We start from the raw sequence: 12,071 nt of genomic DNA on the forward strand, positions 1-12,071 counted from the left end.
TTGCCGGAGGCGGCTGAGGGTAGCGCACTCCTCGGCATAGCGTCCAGGATCATCGCATAGGTATCTCTGATGTATGATTTGAGGGGCCCGACCCAGTCAATCTCGTTGGTTGTCTTCAGAGGCACCGAGATCATGGGAGACTGCGTCATGGTGGGCAAGTGGATCTCGGTCTCCGAGGGATTGATGCGATGAGGCGTTCTTGGCTACTCGGCAACTCCAGCTACCACGCGCAGCTGGTCGAGGGAAGAGAGATCGCAGAAGTGCTGGGTTCGTGCGTGTGTATATGCGAAAAGTGTGGTCGTCTTGTATGGTCGGCTGCCCTACGAATGTCAGGGTGTCGGGGTGGGGGGACTTGGGCGTGTGGTTGGGCGTTTATGCGGGCGGTACGTGGTCAGGCGCAGTGCGTGGCTCAGAGGGTATGTCGGTGCCTGGGAGCTGCCGATGCAAGCGTGGTGTCGTGGGCGGAGGTCGAGGCAATCCGTGGCAGGAGGGAGGGCGATGAACATGTGACGATGCTGAGGGGAAAGTTGCGATGGTGTTCCTGTGAGGTCACAGAGGTCCAAAAGACACAGACGGAACGTGGGACGTGGATCTGGGACGGGAGCGGGGCAGGAGCTACTGACTGCTTGCTGAGGAAAGGTACCTGCCTTAAGGTACAGTACCTACCTAGGTATCTACCTAGGTAGCCAGGCAGATACCTAAGTTAGGTAGGCACCTTACCTGAGGTAGGCCTTCCGCCGCTGTCCAGCCCCCGAACTGAACACCCGGCGTTTGGTGGGTTTGGTGCGGGGATTACAGGAAAGGCACCTAAGGCAAACCTAGGTAGGTACCCAGGTACCTAAGGTAAGGTACCCACCTAGGTACGAAAGGTAGGCGGTAGGTATCCTCCCTCATCCCAGACAACAACGAACCTTGTTCGCCAGCGGCCGGCTCATCTCATGCACACTCAAGATGAAAAACATGTATATGCGCCTGCATTGTTTGAGCGAAATGTGGGCAAGCAAGATCTGGAAGAGAGGGATATGATTGCCGCCGGCGAGCTCAGCGGCTGGTGTGAAGTGGCTCAACCTCCTCCAGTGGCCGGCGCTTAATTCTTGCTTGTGACGGGAAAGCTATCGAACCAAGCTGACGGCCAGTCCGTCTACCTGGCCTACATTACCTACCTAGGTCCTTACCTACCTAGGCCCTTACCTACCTAGGTCCTTACCTACCTAGGCCCTTACCTACCTAGGTAGTTAGAGGTATGGAGATCCAGCCAGGATGGGGGGAGAACCGTGGCGAGTAATGGCCAGACCTCGAGCGTCAATCAGCGCCAGCTTCTTTCTGTAGCCGCCGTAGGCCAGGAGGGGACCGAAAGTCGCGAGTTGCACCTCACGGTGATATCCGCTCATTCGCCTAGTTGATGAGACACTCAGGTCACATCGTCAACTCTCATTGTCGGTTCAACATGCCCACATTGTAAGTTTCCCCCGGGCTCTCCCAGTGAGCCCACCACATTGGCTACTTGACAGAACGCCCTTATGCAAGTGACGAGCCAGTCGGCAACGTCTTTGGCCTGCTTACCTTTGCCATTGGCTCGCACCTTCAGGTCTGTTCACACACAAGCTAAGGCGGACATGGGAGCGGGGAACAGAGGCCAAACGGCCCGCTTCCTTCTGCACGTCCATGTCTTCACAGCACACGTGAAGATCCAGAGACGAGCAACGTAGCGCTTGCTCTGGCGGCAAGGGGCCGCCCAGTGTCTCCTCGCTCCCGCTGTGGCGCAACATCTCGTGGGTGCTATGCGATCTTCCGCCAAAGGCCCATTCTGCGACCCGGCCCGGCACTTCTGTGCCTGTGTACCTACCATGTTACCCGTGGTACTGCGGGTGAACGAATGGTTGATTAACGAATGGAGTGAAGTGATTAGTTTGGCACCCTAAATGTGCCGTGGGCAAGATTGCGTTCCTGGCCATCTCTTGGCGGCGTCCTGAGCCAAATTCTCGGGAGCCTGTCCCCGTTTATGAAATTACTGTGTATAGCTGACTACGCTTCAAAGGGATGCAACTATACTGGACATGCACCTCCCGGTTGGGCCCTCTTTCCATACCCCCTGGCAAGGTAGGACCACCTTCGATCACGTCAACTTCAGCCGACATCGTTGTCCATCAGCTTCAAGCAATGACGTTCCTAGGGCCTGCGCTCTGCAACATCGTAGAACTCTTCTTCTGCACTTCGCTGTGGACCTTTGGCAACGCAGTCGGAATTGGGCACAACGCCACTCCTGGCTGATTCTGAGCTTCTCCCTCAGACGCCTCTGACTTTCCTCCCACCTAGATGTCAGGCTCTCTACCACCATTCCTCAAGCACCACAGCACACCAGACATGCCGGTGCCGAGGTCGAGCAACACTTGCTCCCAGTGTAGGTCACGCAAGGTCGGAACAGTCCGCTGCGCCTAGAACGGCTCTTATTTTGTGTTATGTTCGGTTGACGGGCTTGACAGGTACGGTGCGAAGGGGGCCCAGATCCCTGTGCCAACTGTGAGCGGCTAGCATTCTCCTGTTCGGTCAGAACAGCGTCCACGCCGTCGTCATCGTCTGGTGTCAACCCACAAACTCGCCCGGAAGGCGTCGCGGAGCTCGCGCGTGTTTAGAATGTCGGTCTCAGAAATCGAAATGCTCTAGCGAACTCCCATGCTGTGGAAGCTGCCGTCGTCGAGCCAAGACTTGCGTCTATCCTGAAACGGGAAATTCTCATTCAGCACGTCCCTTTTCTTCCTCTCAAAGCCATTCACTCGGTCTGCCGCTCGAAAATCTGTCAGAGAAGCACGACTCTGGCACAGCCATCTCGGTCAGTCCTGACCAGCTTTCTACAGAGCAACGCTTGGAATCAACGTCTGTGTTCCGTGACAGCCCGGCAAGTCATGGCAACTCAAGACCACCCCAATTCCAGAATGTGGTGGTTCCGCCAACTCGCGAACAACTGCGGCTGGTTAACGACTTCTTCCGGCATGTGTATCCCATGCCTGTGTATGCATTCCTCAACAAATTGTCGATAACGCAGCGCTGTATAGACTCCACGCTGGACGAGACCTTGCTTCTGGCACTGCTATCAAGTTCAGCCCTTCATTTAAAGTACACGAAATACTTTCCGGTCCTCACGGATACCTGGGTCCAAAAGGTAGAAATGAGGATCTGATCGCAGATCGAACAGCCGTCAATCTTTCTGACCCAAGCTCTCATGCTTGTAGTTCTGTATCGGATGGAGACCGGCGGCTTTCAGAAAGCTTTCATGCTATGTGCTCTGGCAACACGTGCCGCCAGTGCTCTTCGTCTGCACTATGAGCGAACGGACCTCAGTCCACTAGCCCAGGAGATTCGCCGCCATGTCCTATGGTGTCTGATGATGGCGGATGCGCAAGTTCCAGTAGGCTTGTCGGAGTGTGAGCTCTGCCCTCACAAGGTCATCTATCTCGAGTTTCCCTGTAACGAGGAAGACTTCGTGTCCGAATCAGAAGCGCAGTCTCAGTCACTCGACGGCATCCCTGAGGGGGATTCCTTCGGCAGATTGTGCAGCAGGTCGTCGTCAGGAGAGACGTCGTGAGGCTGAGACGCCAGGTGTCTCTATCCAGGCAAGCCATACCCCAACTCACCTCGATCGCGGACGACTTTCGGCGCAACCTGCAAGCAATGAGGTGCGCAACCTGCAAGCAATGAGGTCCGGAACTTGTACACTCGAAGATATCAATACCTACTCGCGGTCTCGGTGGCTTGCGCGATTCTCGGCACACACTGTCCTGGCACCAGTGTCACTGCGACGTATCTCGTATATTTCTTTTTGGTTACAAAGAGGCGGCTCGTCAATTCACAGGCTGGCCTGCAGATACTGAATGATCTGTCGAAATTGAGCCCAGGCCTTCTGGTTCCTTATATGGATGTGTCGGTTTGTGGTCACCACGCGTTTCGTTTGGTACTCTTCTTGAGCCGTTCTCCCTTCAACCCAAAACATTCGGGCTTGACTCCAGATATTGCATTGGCCAAGGCGTCTGCTGTGTCTGAGTTTCTCAAGCGCATTTTTGCAAACTCTCACATTGCGAAGCACCTTCTGGCTGGTCTAGTCGTCGGTCTCTACCTGACCGGACAACGGGAACAAAGTCAAGACCCTTCTGATACCGAAGAGGAGACGCCACACCAGCGCCCTCAGTTTGCCCGCGCTGCAAGACAGCATCAGAGGCTAGGCATTCACAGCATGCTTCGACAAGCTCGGTTCGTCGACGACAGCGACCGGGCTCCAGAGCTTGCCGAGACTGAGCAAGTTGGCGATCGCCGTTTGAAGGGCCTCGCGAACGCTGGACTATACACCCACTCCTTGGGCAGTCGCCACCCGAGCGGCGTCACGCAGCCCACGCAAACACTGCCTTGCACCGACCAGCCCGCGACTCACGTGTCGCTGGTCACAGCCGATCTGACTCTGAATACAGCGGGTGATCTTGCAAGTGGACTTGACTTTGTCGTGAGAGCTTCGGTTTGGGTACACCTGGTGGATGGCATGACATCTGGAGTCGTCACGAGCAGTCAACCTCGGCAGACGGAGAATACTTTTGAGTCCTCCTACGAGAAATGTCTAACAAAGGGGTTCAATTGATGAATGTGTACAACTCCCTTGTCACGCTTGATCACGACACCTCATAGCACATCGTGTGAAGAGGACCGACTCCCTAGCGATCGCCGACAGCCGTAGTGTACATACTCCGAACGTGTGGTTTTGGCAGCCCCCACTCCGAACCCCCCGGCACTGGCCAACAACGGTTGGCTCCTCGTGGCATTCTCGCCATCAGCTTCATCACGTCATGCATGATTGACCGCCTTGAGTCTCGGTTGCAACGGCAACGCAGAATCCTTACTGGAAAAAAAATGGGGGCCGAGGGATGACTAGGTAAAGAAACTTTAAAGACCGACGGCCGGCTTTCGACCTACGACCTGGTCAAGAAGCCTCAGCTTTCATGACGCTCGCTTACGCCCAAACCACATCAGTGACATCAAACTCTGCCGCAATGGCCGCCGAAATCCGACCAAACATTATTTTCATCATGGCGGATGATCATGCTGCCAAATCCATCTCATGTTACGGAGCTGGTATCAACAACACGCCGAATCTAGACCGACTCACCAACGAGGGTATGCTCTTCAACCATTGCTACGTCACGAACAGCATATGCACTCCTTCACGAGCCGCAGTTCTTTGCGGCACGCACAATCATGTCAACGGGGTCATGACGCTGGACTCTAAGATCAATAAAAGGCTACCGAACGTGGCCAAACAGCTTCGTTCAGGAGGCTATCAAACCGCGATGGTTGGCAAATAGCACTTAGGAGAAGGTGCCGAACACGAGCCTACGGGGTTTGATTCCTGGAGTATGGTTCCTGGTCAGGGAGAGTACTGGGATCCTCAGTTCATTCAGTCGTGGGGTACTTCCGTAGTCCCCGGGCGCGCCACAGATATCATTACAGACAAGTGCATTGACTGGATGGAGAAGCGCGACAAGTCTCGGCCATTCTTTCTCATGTGTCATCACAAGGCGCCACACCGAAGCTGGGAGTACGACGAGAAACACAAGGATCTCTACAAGGACCCCATTCGGCTTCCAGACACCTTTTCCGACGACTACAAGAACCGTGCCAGGGCGGCCACTGTCGCAAAGATGAGGGTTGCAGACGATTTGACCTACACAGACCTGGGCATCGTGCAACCTGAAGGTCCAAGGAGTAAGGTCGGGTCAAAAATGATCGACAGGTGGTGGTGGAACGATGGAAAGATTCCCAATCCTGACGATGTTACAGGTCTGAGGCTTATCTGCAAAGAGACGGGCGAAGTCTTCACATTCACAACAAAACAGGGGCTAACCGAGTTCAAGTTCCATAGATACATGCAACGTTATCTCCGCACAATACAGAGCATAGATGACAACGTCGGACGTATGCTGGACTGGCTCGATGCCGAAGGGCTAACGGAGAATACCGTCGTCGTATATACGTCAGACCAGGGATTCTTTTTAGGCGAGCACGGTTGGTTCGACAAGCGATTTATGTACGAGGAAAGCTTCCAGATGCCTTTCATGATTCGTTACCCACCAACTATCCAGCCAAAGTCGGTCTGCAACGACATTATCTGCAACGTTGATTTCGCGCCAACCTTCCTCGACCTAGCAAAAGTTCGCATCCCTACGTGTATGTAGGGTGTGTCCTTTGTCCCAGTCCTCCGAGGCCAGACGCCCGAAGACTGGCAACAGATTGCCTATCACCGGTACTGGATGCACCAAGACATCATTCACGAGGCATATGCGCACTATGGTGTCCGAGATCAGCGCTACAAACTCATTTACTGGTACAATGAAGACTTTGGCCTCAAAGGCACACGACCCGGCGGGGAGGAAAAGGAATGGGAGCTCTTCGACTGTGAAGAGGATCCCCTGGAACTGTTTAACTGCTATCATGAACCTCGATACGAGGACACAGTTCGGAGGATGACCAGGATGCTGGAGGACAAGATGGCAGAGATTGGTGATGAGCCAGTGCACACCAGACTAAGCCTCAAGCTCAGGAATGGTACCTCACACGCTGCGGTGTAAAGACAATCGCATCCTTGATTCTAGAGGGACGGGCTCGCCTCTCACTCTATAGACCAATCATTTGAGAGTCCATTACTTTCACACGTATGTTTTTCCCCTCCACAAGATTGTCGATGAACTAGAGCGACGTTCCATGTGACATCCCCAAGGCTTGCTTGGCGTCGAAATTGTCGCCAGCAAGAGAATGGTAGTGGCTCGCTCGACAGCAAACGCGACCAGTGGTCACCTCTTCGTCCCAGCTGGGTCGTTCCTTCACCCGATATAGCACTTCTTGGCCTGACAGCTGCGAGCTTGTTCACTGACACGAGGCCTCGTTCGCTCGATAGTGCCCTCAATTCCCAGGCCGTCAGCCCCCTGGAAGCCCGACCGGACCGCCGAGCGCCGACTGCCGGAATTCACTACCACTGACTTGCGACGCCATTCCCATCCTGGCCGTTGAGAGGGTATGATGAAGGCAGTCTCTTGGGAAGAGATTTGCTGCGACATCAACCATCTGCATAGTTGGAGATATTCCCCCTAGGAGTGACTTCAAATCAGTGGAAATAGTTTCGCGAACGCCATCCTCTGGGTCTCTGTCATAATCCCATTGAGACCAGCCACTGGGTTCTTACGAGGCGAGAGGATTCGAGACGTACAAGTACCTACGGACGACACGATCCAGCATTAATAGTACACAGAGCCAGACCACAAATGATTCAGAGTGTCAAACGTTTCGAAGTCATCTCTGACGGCGATTGTACGCAGAACAACCAACGCTCACCTCTCCGCGACCTCCTCCGCAATGTCCACCGAGAAGTCACAAACCCTCAACTGTCTCCATGAGGAGACTCGTTCCACTTCCCCAGGCCAAGTGCCCCTTACGCAAGACGACGCCGCCAATGCCGCTCAGCGAATTTAGGCGACCCTGACTCTTAAAGAGGCCTTGCGGTACTACCGTAAGGCCATTGCCTGGTCGTTCGCCGTATCGACTGCCACCATCATGGAGTCGTACGACCTCATGCTCATCGGCTCGTTCTTCGCCTTTCCGCCTCTCTAACGCAAGTTTGGCGTCCAACTGCCCAATGAATCCTGGTCCATTCTAGCCCGGTGGCAGCTGGCTCTGGGCATGGTCACCAATTGCGGCTTGATCCTCGGCGTATTTGCCAACGGCTATTGCGCCGACCGCTGGGGATAACGCAAAGTCTTGATGGCCTCGCACACGGCTCTCGTCGCCTTGATCTTTATTGACTTTTTCGCGCCCTCTGTGGAGGTTCTGACAGCTGGCACGTTTCTGATGTACGCTTGACTATCTGGTGCCCCTTTCTTTTGCCTCCTCTCCTGCTGACAGAATGCAACGCTAGGTCCATCGCTGGGTAGGAACACATACTACGTCTTGAACATTGTCAAGACGGTCGTGGCTCCCTACTTGCTGAACCCGCAGGAGGCGAATCTGCAGGGCAAAGCGGCGTTTCCGGCGGCGGGCTTGACGCTAATGCTCGCGGTCTGGGCTTGGCTCGGACTGCCAGAGCTGAAGGGGCTGACGGGCGAGACGCTGGACAGTCTGTTCGAGAGAAAAGTACCTGCGAGACGGTTTCTGAAGGCGGCCAAGGAGCTGCAGCACGTGCGGTAGAGTCGCGAGCTTACATATTACAAGGTCGATAACGTCAGGGAGGTGCTTTGATGGGCCCAAAGGTAGATGGACCATTGCGTAGTACAACTGCAGCAGGCATTACGTTGTACAACCTCAGCAGGCTGACAGATGCCACCGTAGCCGGCATGAATGGTTGTACAAGCACTCTATATCGAAGGTCATTCCCCAAGCCAGAGACAAGGCAGCCAACGAGACCGCCTTTCCACACTCCCAACCCATGCATGTTGATTACTACTACCAGTCAGGTGCAAGGCGACGCGTGGCAAGTGTTGATAGGGGCGCCTTGCCAAGTTTCACTCTCGTCATCGTTCCAGCCAGCAAATGAGCCTGCCCATGGCTATGCCTATCTTCTGCACTCGTGCACATTGACAATTGAGGTACTCGCTCATATGCTCCCGTCATCCCGGTTTAATACCGCGGGGTCGAGGATGCCATGAGTGATTGATCATTGTGCGTTCATTCACTCGAGCCCAGTGGCAGCGGCTTCTTCTATGTGTACTCACGTCTTCAATTTAATTATTATCCTTCCCTTGGATCAACACGCCATTTGAATACGATACAAAGAGCATAACCGCGATAGTTACCGCTCATATAAATTACCATGTCACAGCCTGCATTGGGACTGCAAGTGCTTCAACCAACTTCAGACGGCAGCCCTCTGGTGATCAAGAAAGAGGATGAGGTCAACGTCGAGTAAGAAACAGCTTCAGAATGGGCTACATCCGAGAACTCTCTGGCTGATAAACATTCGTATCCAGTATCGTCCTTGTCCATGGACTGAATGGCGGCTCTCACGCCACGTGGACCAAGAATGGCTTTTTCTGGCCAAGGGAGCTTATGCATCAGCTACCTGGCGCTAGAATTATGACTTACGGCTTCAACACGGGTTTCAAACGACAGGGCTTGTTTGCCAAGGACCACATTCGTGCGTTCGATATTGCGGAAGATCTTATAAACCAGCTCTGCCACATACGGCGGGGTCAAGATACCCGCCCTCTGATCATGGTTGCCCACAGCCTTGGGGGGCTCATCGTCAAGCAGGTTCGTCTTCAAGCAGTAGTGCCCACTATCTGTCCACTCATCTCATATCACCGTGCAAATAGGCACTAGTCGAGGCTCGCAGATCATCACAAGCTTCCATCAGGACGGTATTTGATGCTGTTATTGCGATCATTTTCTTCAGTACACCTCATACCGTTAGTGCACTCATGGGCGTGCAATATCGAGATACTGTCAAAGGTATTGCCAAGCTTGGTGGCTATACTGTGCCACATGAGATCCAACGCAATTTATCTCTCCATTCAAAGGAGCTCTTGAATCTTAATCGAGCCTTCAGTCGGCTACTATTCCTAGACACGAAGAAGATCCTTGTTGTCAACTTTCACGAAACAAAGGCCCGCTATGGGCGACTGGTACGTATAACTTGGAACAGGACCTCACCAATACTCTGGCTGACAATCTACGGTAGATTGTTGATGGCTTGACTGACCACAGCTGGGGACTCCGATTGAAATAGAGCACATTTATGACTCAACCGAGTCGACATCCGGGCTGACAAACCAAAGCACCATGGATCTGAAGGCGTTCGTTGTGTCCGCCGAGGCCTGCCAAACTCTGCTCGACGATTTGCGGCTTTGGTTGGAACGGAATGAAAAAACACCTGAGAGACCAACCTTGAGCCAAGCCTCCGATGTCAACCGTGAATCTTCCTTCTACGGCAGGAATGATGATGCCAGTGATGAGATAGCAGCCACCGAAGGCCAAGAGCTATTTGCTGACTCCCAGGCTTTTTCCATTATCAGTCAGCTGCAGCTCATGACGGCCTCCCGAACTTTGTCTGTTTGAACGCCAAAGTGGTCAGTCATGAATCACATGAAAGGCATGGTCGAGGATTTCTTGGGGACAAGTTGGATTTGGTGGCCCTTTCGGCAGCGACAACGTGAGCTTGCCGACGGGTATACCCGCTTGCGGTGGCTTTGTGTAATATCTCCTGCCTCTGCACAAGCTCGTGCGATGCACTTATCGGACTGCTAACATTAGAGGTGCTTCACAGGGCTGTGAGCGAGAGCGCTTTGCCGACGTCCCTACCGACCTAGTTTCGTACATCTTGAAGACAGTACGAGGCGAAGGCAGTTCTACCGCAGACAGACAAAGTCTTCAGTCGGTAGCGTCTGGGTCTTCTCGAATTCCGCTTGTCCCACAAAACAAAACAATGGGCAGCAACCTTTGGCAGCCTCGAGACCCAAAGAAGCCGCCAAGTCACAATGGCGTGCGAATCTCCCCTCATCGAGAAAAGAACATAGAGTCTCATATATTCTTGGTTGTGCCGTCAGGTCTTTACGTTGGAGATGAACAGCTTTTGGCCTAGCGAACAGTAGCAATGGGGACTTCTGACGATGACCTCTTCTGTTGGATTCAGGAGCAATACTTTCTACTTCGGGGGCGACTCGGCGCATTCATGAGCATTCGCATTTACTCGCACTGTGACTTTTACATGGTACGTCAGTTGAGGAATGAAGCCTGACCTTTGTGGCTTGTGAACTGACCAGGACCCGTGCAGTTCCACAAATACGACACCGAGATGTACAGTCCTGTCGAGCAACATTCGTTCCCCGGGAACGAAATCCCTTACGACTTTTCGCCCAAGCCCATGGACCCTGTTCTGCCAATATCAGATGACCAGTTCTACCACCGCTTCTATGCCTGTTATAACCCAGCAAGCCTTCACAGGCTATTTCACAAATGCCGCAAACGCTGTGGCGACAGGGCAGATGTCGGCAGTTTCCCTCTCCGTCGCCATGGTCTTCAGGTCGAGGTCACGAAGAAAGAATACTTTTGGGGCATCTACGTTGTCACACGCGTCTCATACACCGGTGTTGCGGTCTACAGTTCTCTCTGTTGCCTGCCGGGGCTCGTCTTCTTCTTCTTGTGGATGTTTTCCTGGGGCCATTCTGGGGACTTGCAAAACGCCTCTGTCCCACTTTGTATTTCACTCGCTCTGCTGGTTGTATTTCTCTCATTTGTTATTGTGGATTCCTTTTCTTCCAGGCGACAGTGTCCCGTCATGAAGGAGAAGACAGTGTAATTCGGGTATACGTCAAGATCTATCTTATCGGTTGAGCAGATCATCAGGGGGTGTGTACCACAGGACTTAGTACATATAGTAGTTAGCTCGGATTCGAGTTCTAGAATCTTGATGAAATCGGGTTGTCTCGTCTTCTTAAGTATATATAAGGATCAGGTCGTTGATCTTATCATCAGCTACGAAAACCTGTACTTAGACAAGTGGATAGCACGATCATCCCAGGAGGCGTTACTGTTGTTTTCATGCTGTCGCCCCGTCAACTTCCCAGGATCTGACTACATCTAAAAAAATTCTGACCGGATACTAAAGCAGATAGGAGGCGTCAGAGTGACGCCTGCTGCGTCCTCATCACGCCGGGTTCGTGTCACAGGCCCATCAATGCATCATCCCAACATGCATCTTGAAATCACATGCAAAACGCAAACCCTCTCAGCTTCAACATTCAAAACCTCCCTCAACCATTCTGTTCCGTTGAGAACAAGGAAGCGCAACAAACATCCTATACCAGTCTTATCCTCCGCCCCAACCTAATCCGTTGGGGCCCCTCCTTTCCCAAAAAACACGATCCCACCCCCCCAGACGATCCACGCTCAACCCGAGGCGAAGAGAGACCAGAAGACAATGTGGGGACCCTGACTCTTGCGATTTTGCATGTGATTCCCGCCAAGAACCCACTCGACGCCCACACACCATTGAGATCAGATCCCGTAGTGGAGCTCCGGGGACAAGGGTCCCGTCCGGCAGGCAT

The 12,071-nt window shown here is 53.3% G+C and overlaps 6 protein-coding genes across 6 annotated transcripts; all 6 read left to right on the forward strand.

Moving 5' to 3' along the window:
• Positions 1-3,241: 3,241 nt before the first annotated feature.
• Positions 3,242-3,583, forward strand: VDAG_08969 (uncharacterized protein; the record flags this gene model as incomplete). The annotated part of the gene is made up of 1 exon (XM_009656772.1): positions 3,242-3,583. One exon carries the CDS (start codon positions 3,242-3,244, stop codon positions 3,581-3,583), a length of 342 nt encoding a protein of 113 aa, XP_009655067.1.
• A 327-nt stretch (positions 3,584-3,910) lies between these two features.
• On the forward strand, positions 3,911-4,624 carry VDAG_08970 (uncharacterized protein; the record flags this gene model as incomplete). Its single annotated transcript, XM_009656773.1, has 1 exon — positions 3,911-4,624. One exon carries the CDS (start codon positions 3,911-3,913, stop codon positions 4,622-4,624), a length of 714 nt encoding a protein of 237 aa, XP_009655068.1.
• Positions 4,625-5,033: 409 nt separating this feature from the next.
• VDAG_08971 (N-acetylgalactosamine-6-sulfatase) lies at positions 5,034-6,608 on the forward strand (the record flags this gene model as incomplete). Its single annotated transcript, XM_009656774.1, has 3 exons — positions 5,034-5,157; positions 5,353-6,207; positions 6,301-6,608. 3 exons carry the CDS (start codon positions 5,034-5,036, stop codon positions 6,606-6,608), a joined length of 1,287 nt encoding a protein of 428 aa, XP_009655069.1.
• A 781-nt stretch (positions 6,609-7,389) lies between these two features.
• On the forward strand, positions 7,390-8,217 carry VDAG_08972 (MFS maltose permease MalP; the record flags this gene model as incomplete). Its single annotated transcript, XM_009656775.1, has 4 exons — positions 7,390-7,506; positions 7,528-7,741; positions 7,790-7,883; positions 7,965-8,217. The coding sequence occupies exons 2-4, from the start codon at positions 7,714-7,716 to the stop codon at positions 8,215-8,217; spliced, it is 375 nt and encodes a 124-aa protein (XP_009655070.1). The 5' UTR covers positions 7,390-7,506; positions 7,528-7,713.
• Positions 8,218-8,839: 622 nt separating this feature from the next.
• VDAG_08973 (uncharacterized protein) lies at positions 8,840-9,754 on the forward strand (the record flags this gene model as incomplete). Its single annotated transcript, XM_009656776.1, has 5 exons — positions 8,840-8,931; positions 8,997-9,279; positions 9,342-9,420; positions 9,592-9,650; positions 9,707-9,754. 5 exons carry the CDS (start codon positions 8,840-8,842, stop codon positions 9,752-9,754), a joined length of 561 nt encoding a protein of 186 aa, XP_009655071.1.
• An 864-nt stretch (positions 9,755-10,618) lies between these two features.
• VDAG_08974 (uncharacterized protein) lies at positions 10,619-11,323 on the forward strand (the record flags this gene model as incomplete). The annotated part of the gene is made up of 2 exons (XM_009656777.1): positions 10,619-10,735; positions 10,799-11,323. The coding sequence occupies 2 exons, from the start codon at positions 10,619-10,621 to the stop codon at positions 11,321-11,323; spliced, it is 642 nt and encodes a 213-aa protein (XP_009655072.1).
• Between the last annotated feature and the right edge of the window lie 748 nt (positions 11,324-12,071).

Source organism: Verticillium dahliae, genomic scaffold (assembly GCF_000150675.1).
Source record: "Verticillium dahliae VdLs.17 supercont1.24 genomic scaffold, whole genome shotgun sequence".
NCBI lineage: Eukaryota > Fungi > Ascomycota > Sordariomycetes > Glomerellales > Plectosphaerellaceae > Verticillium > Verticillium dahliae.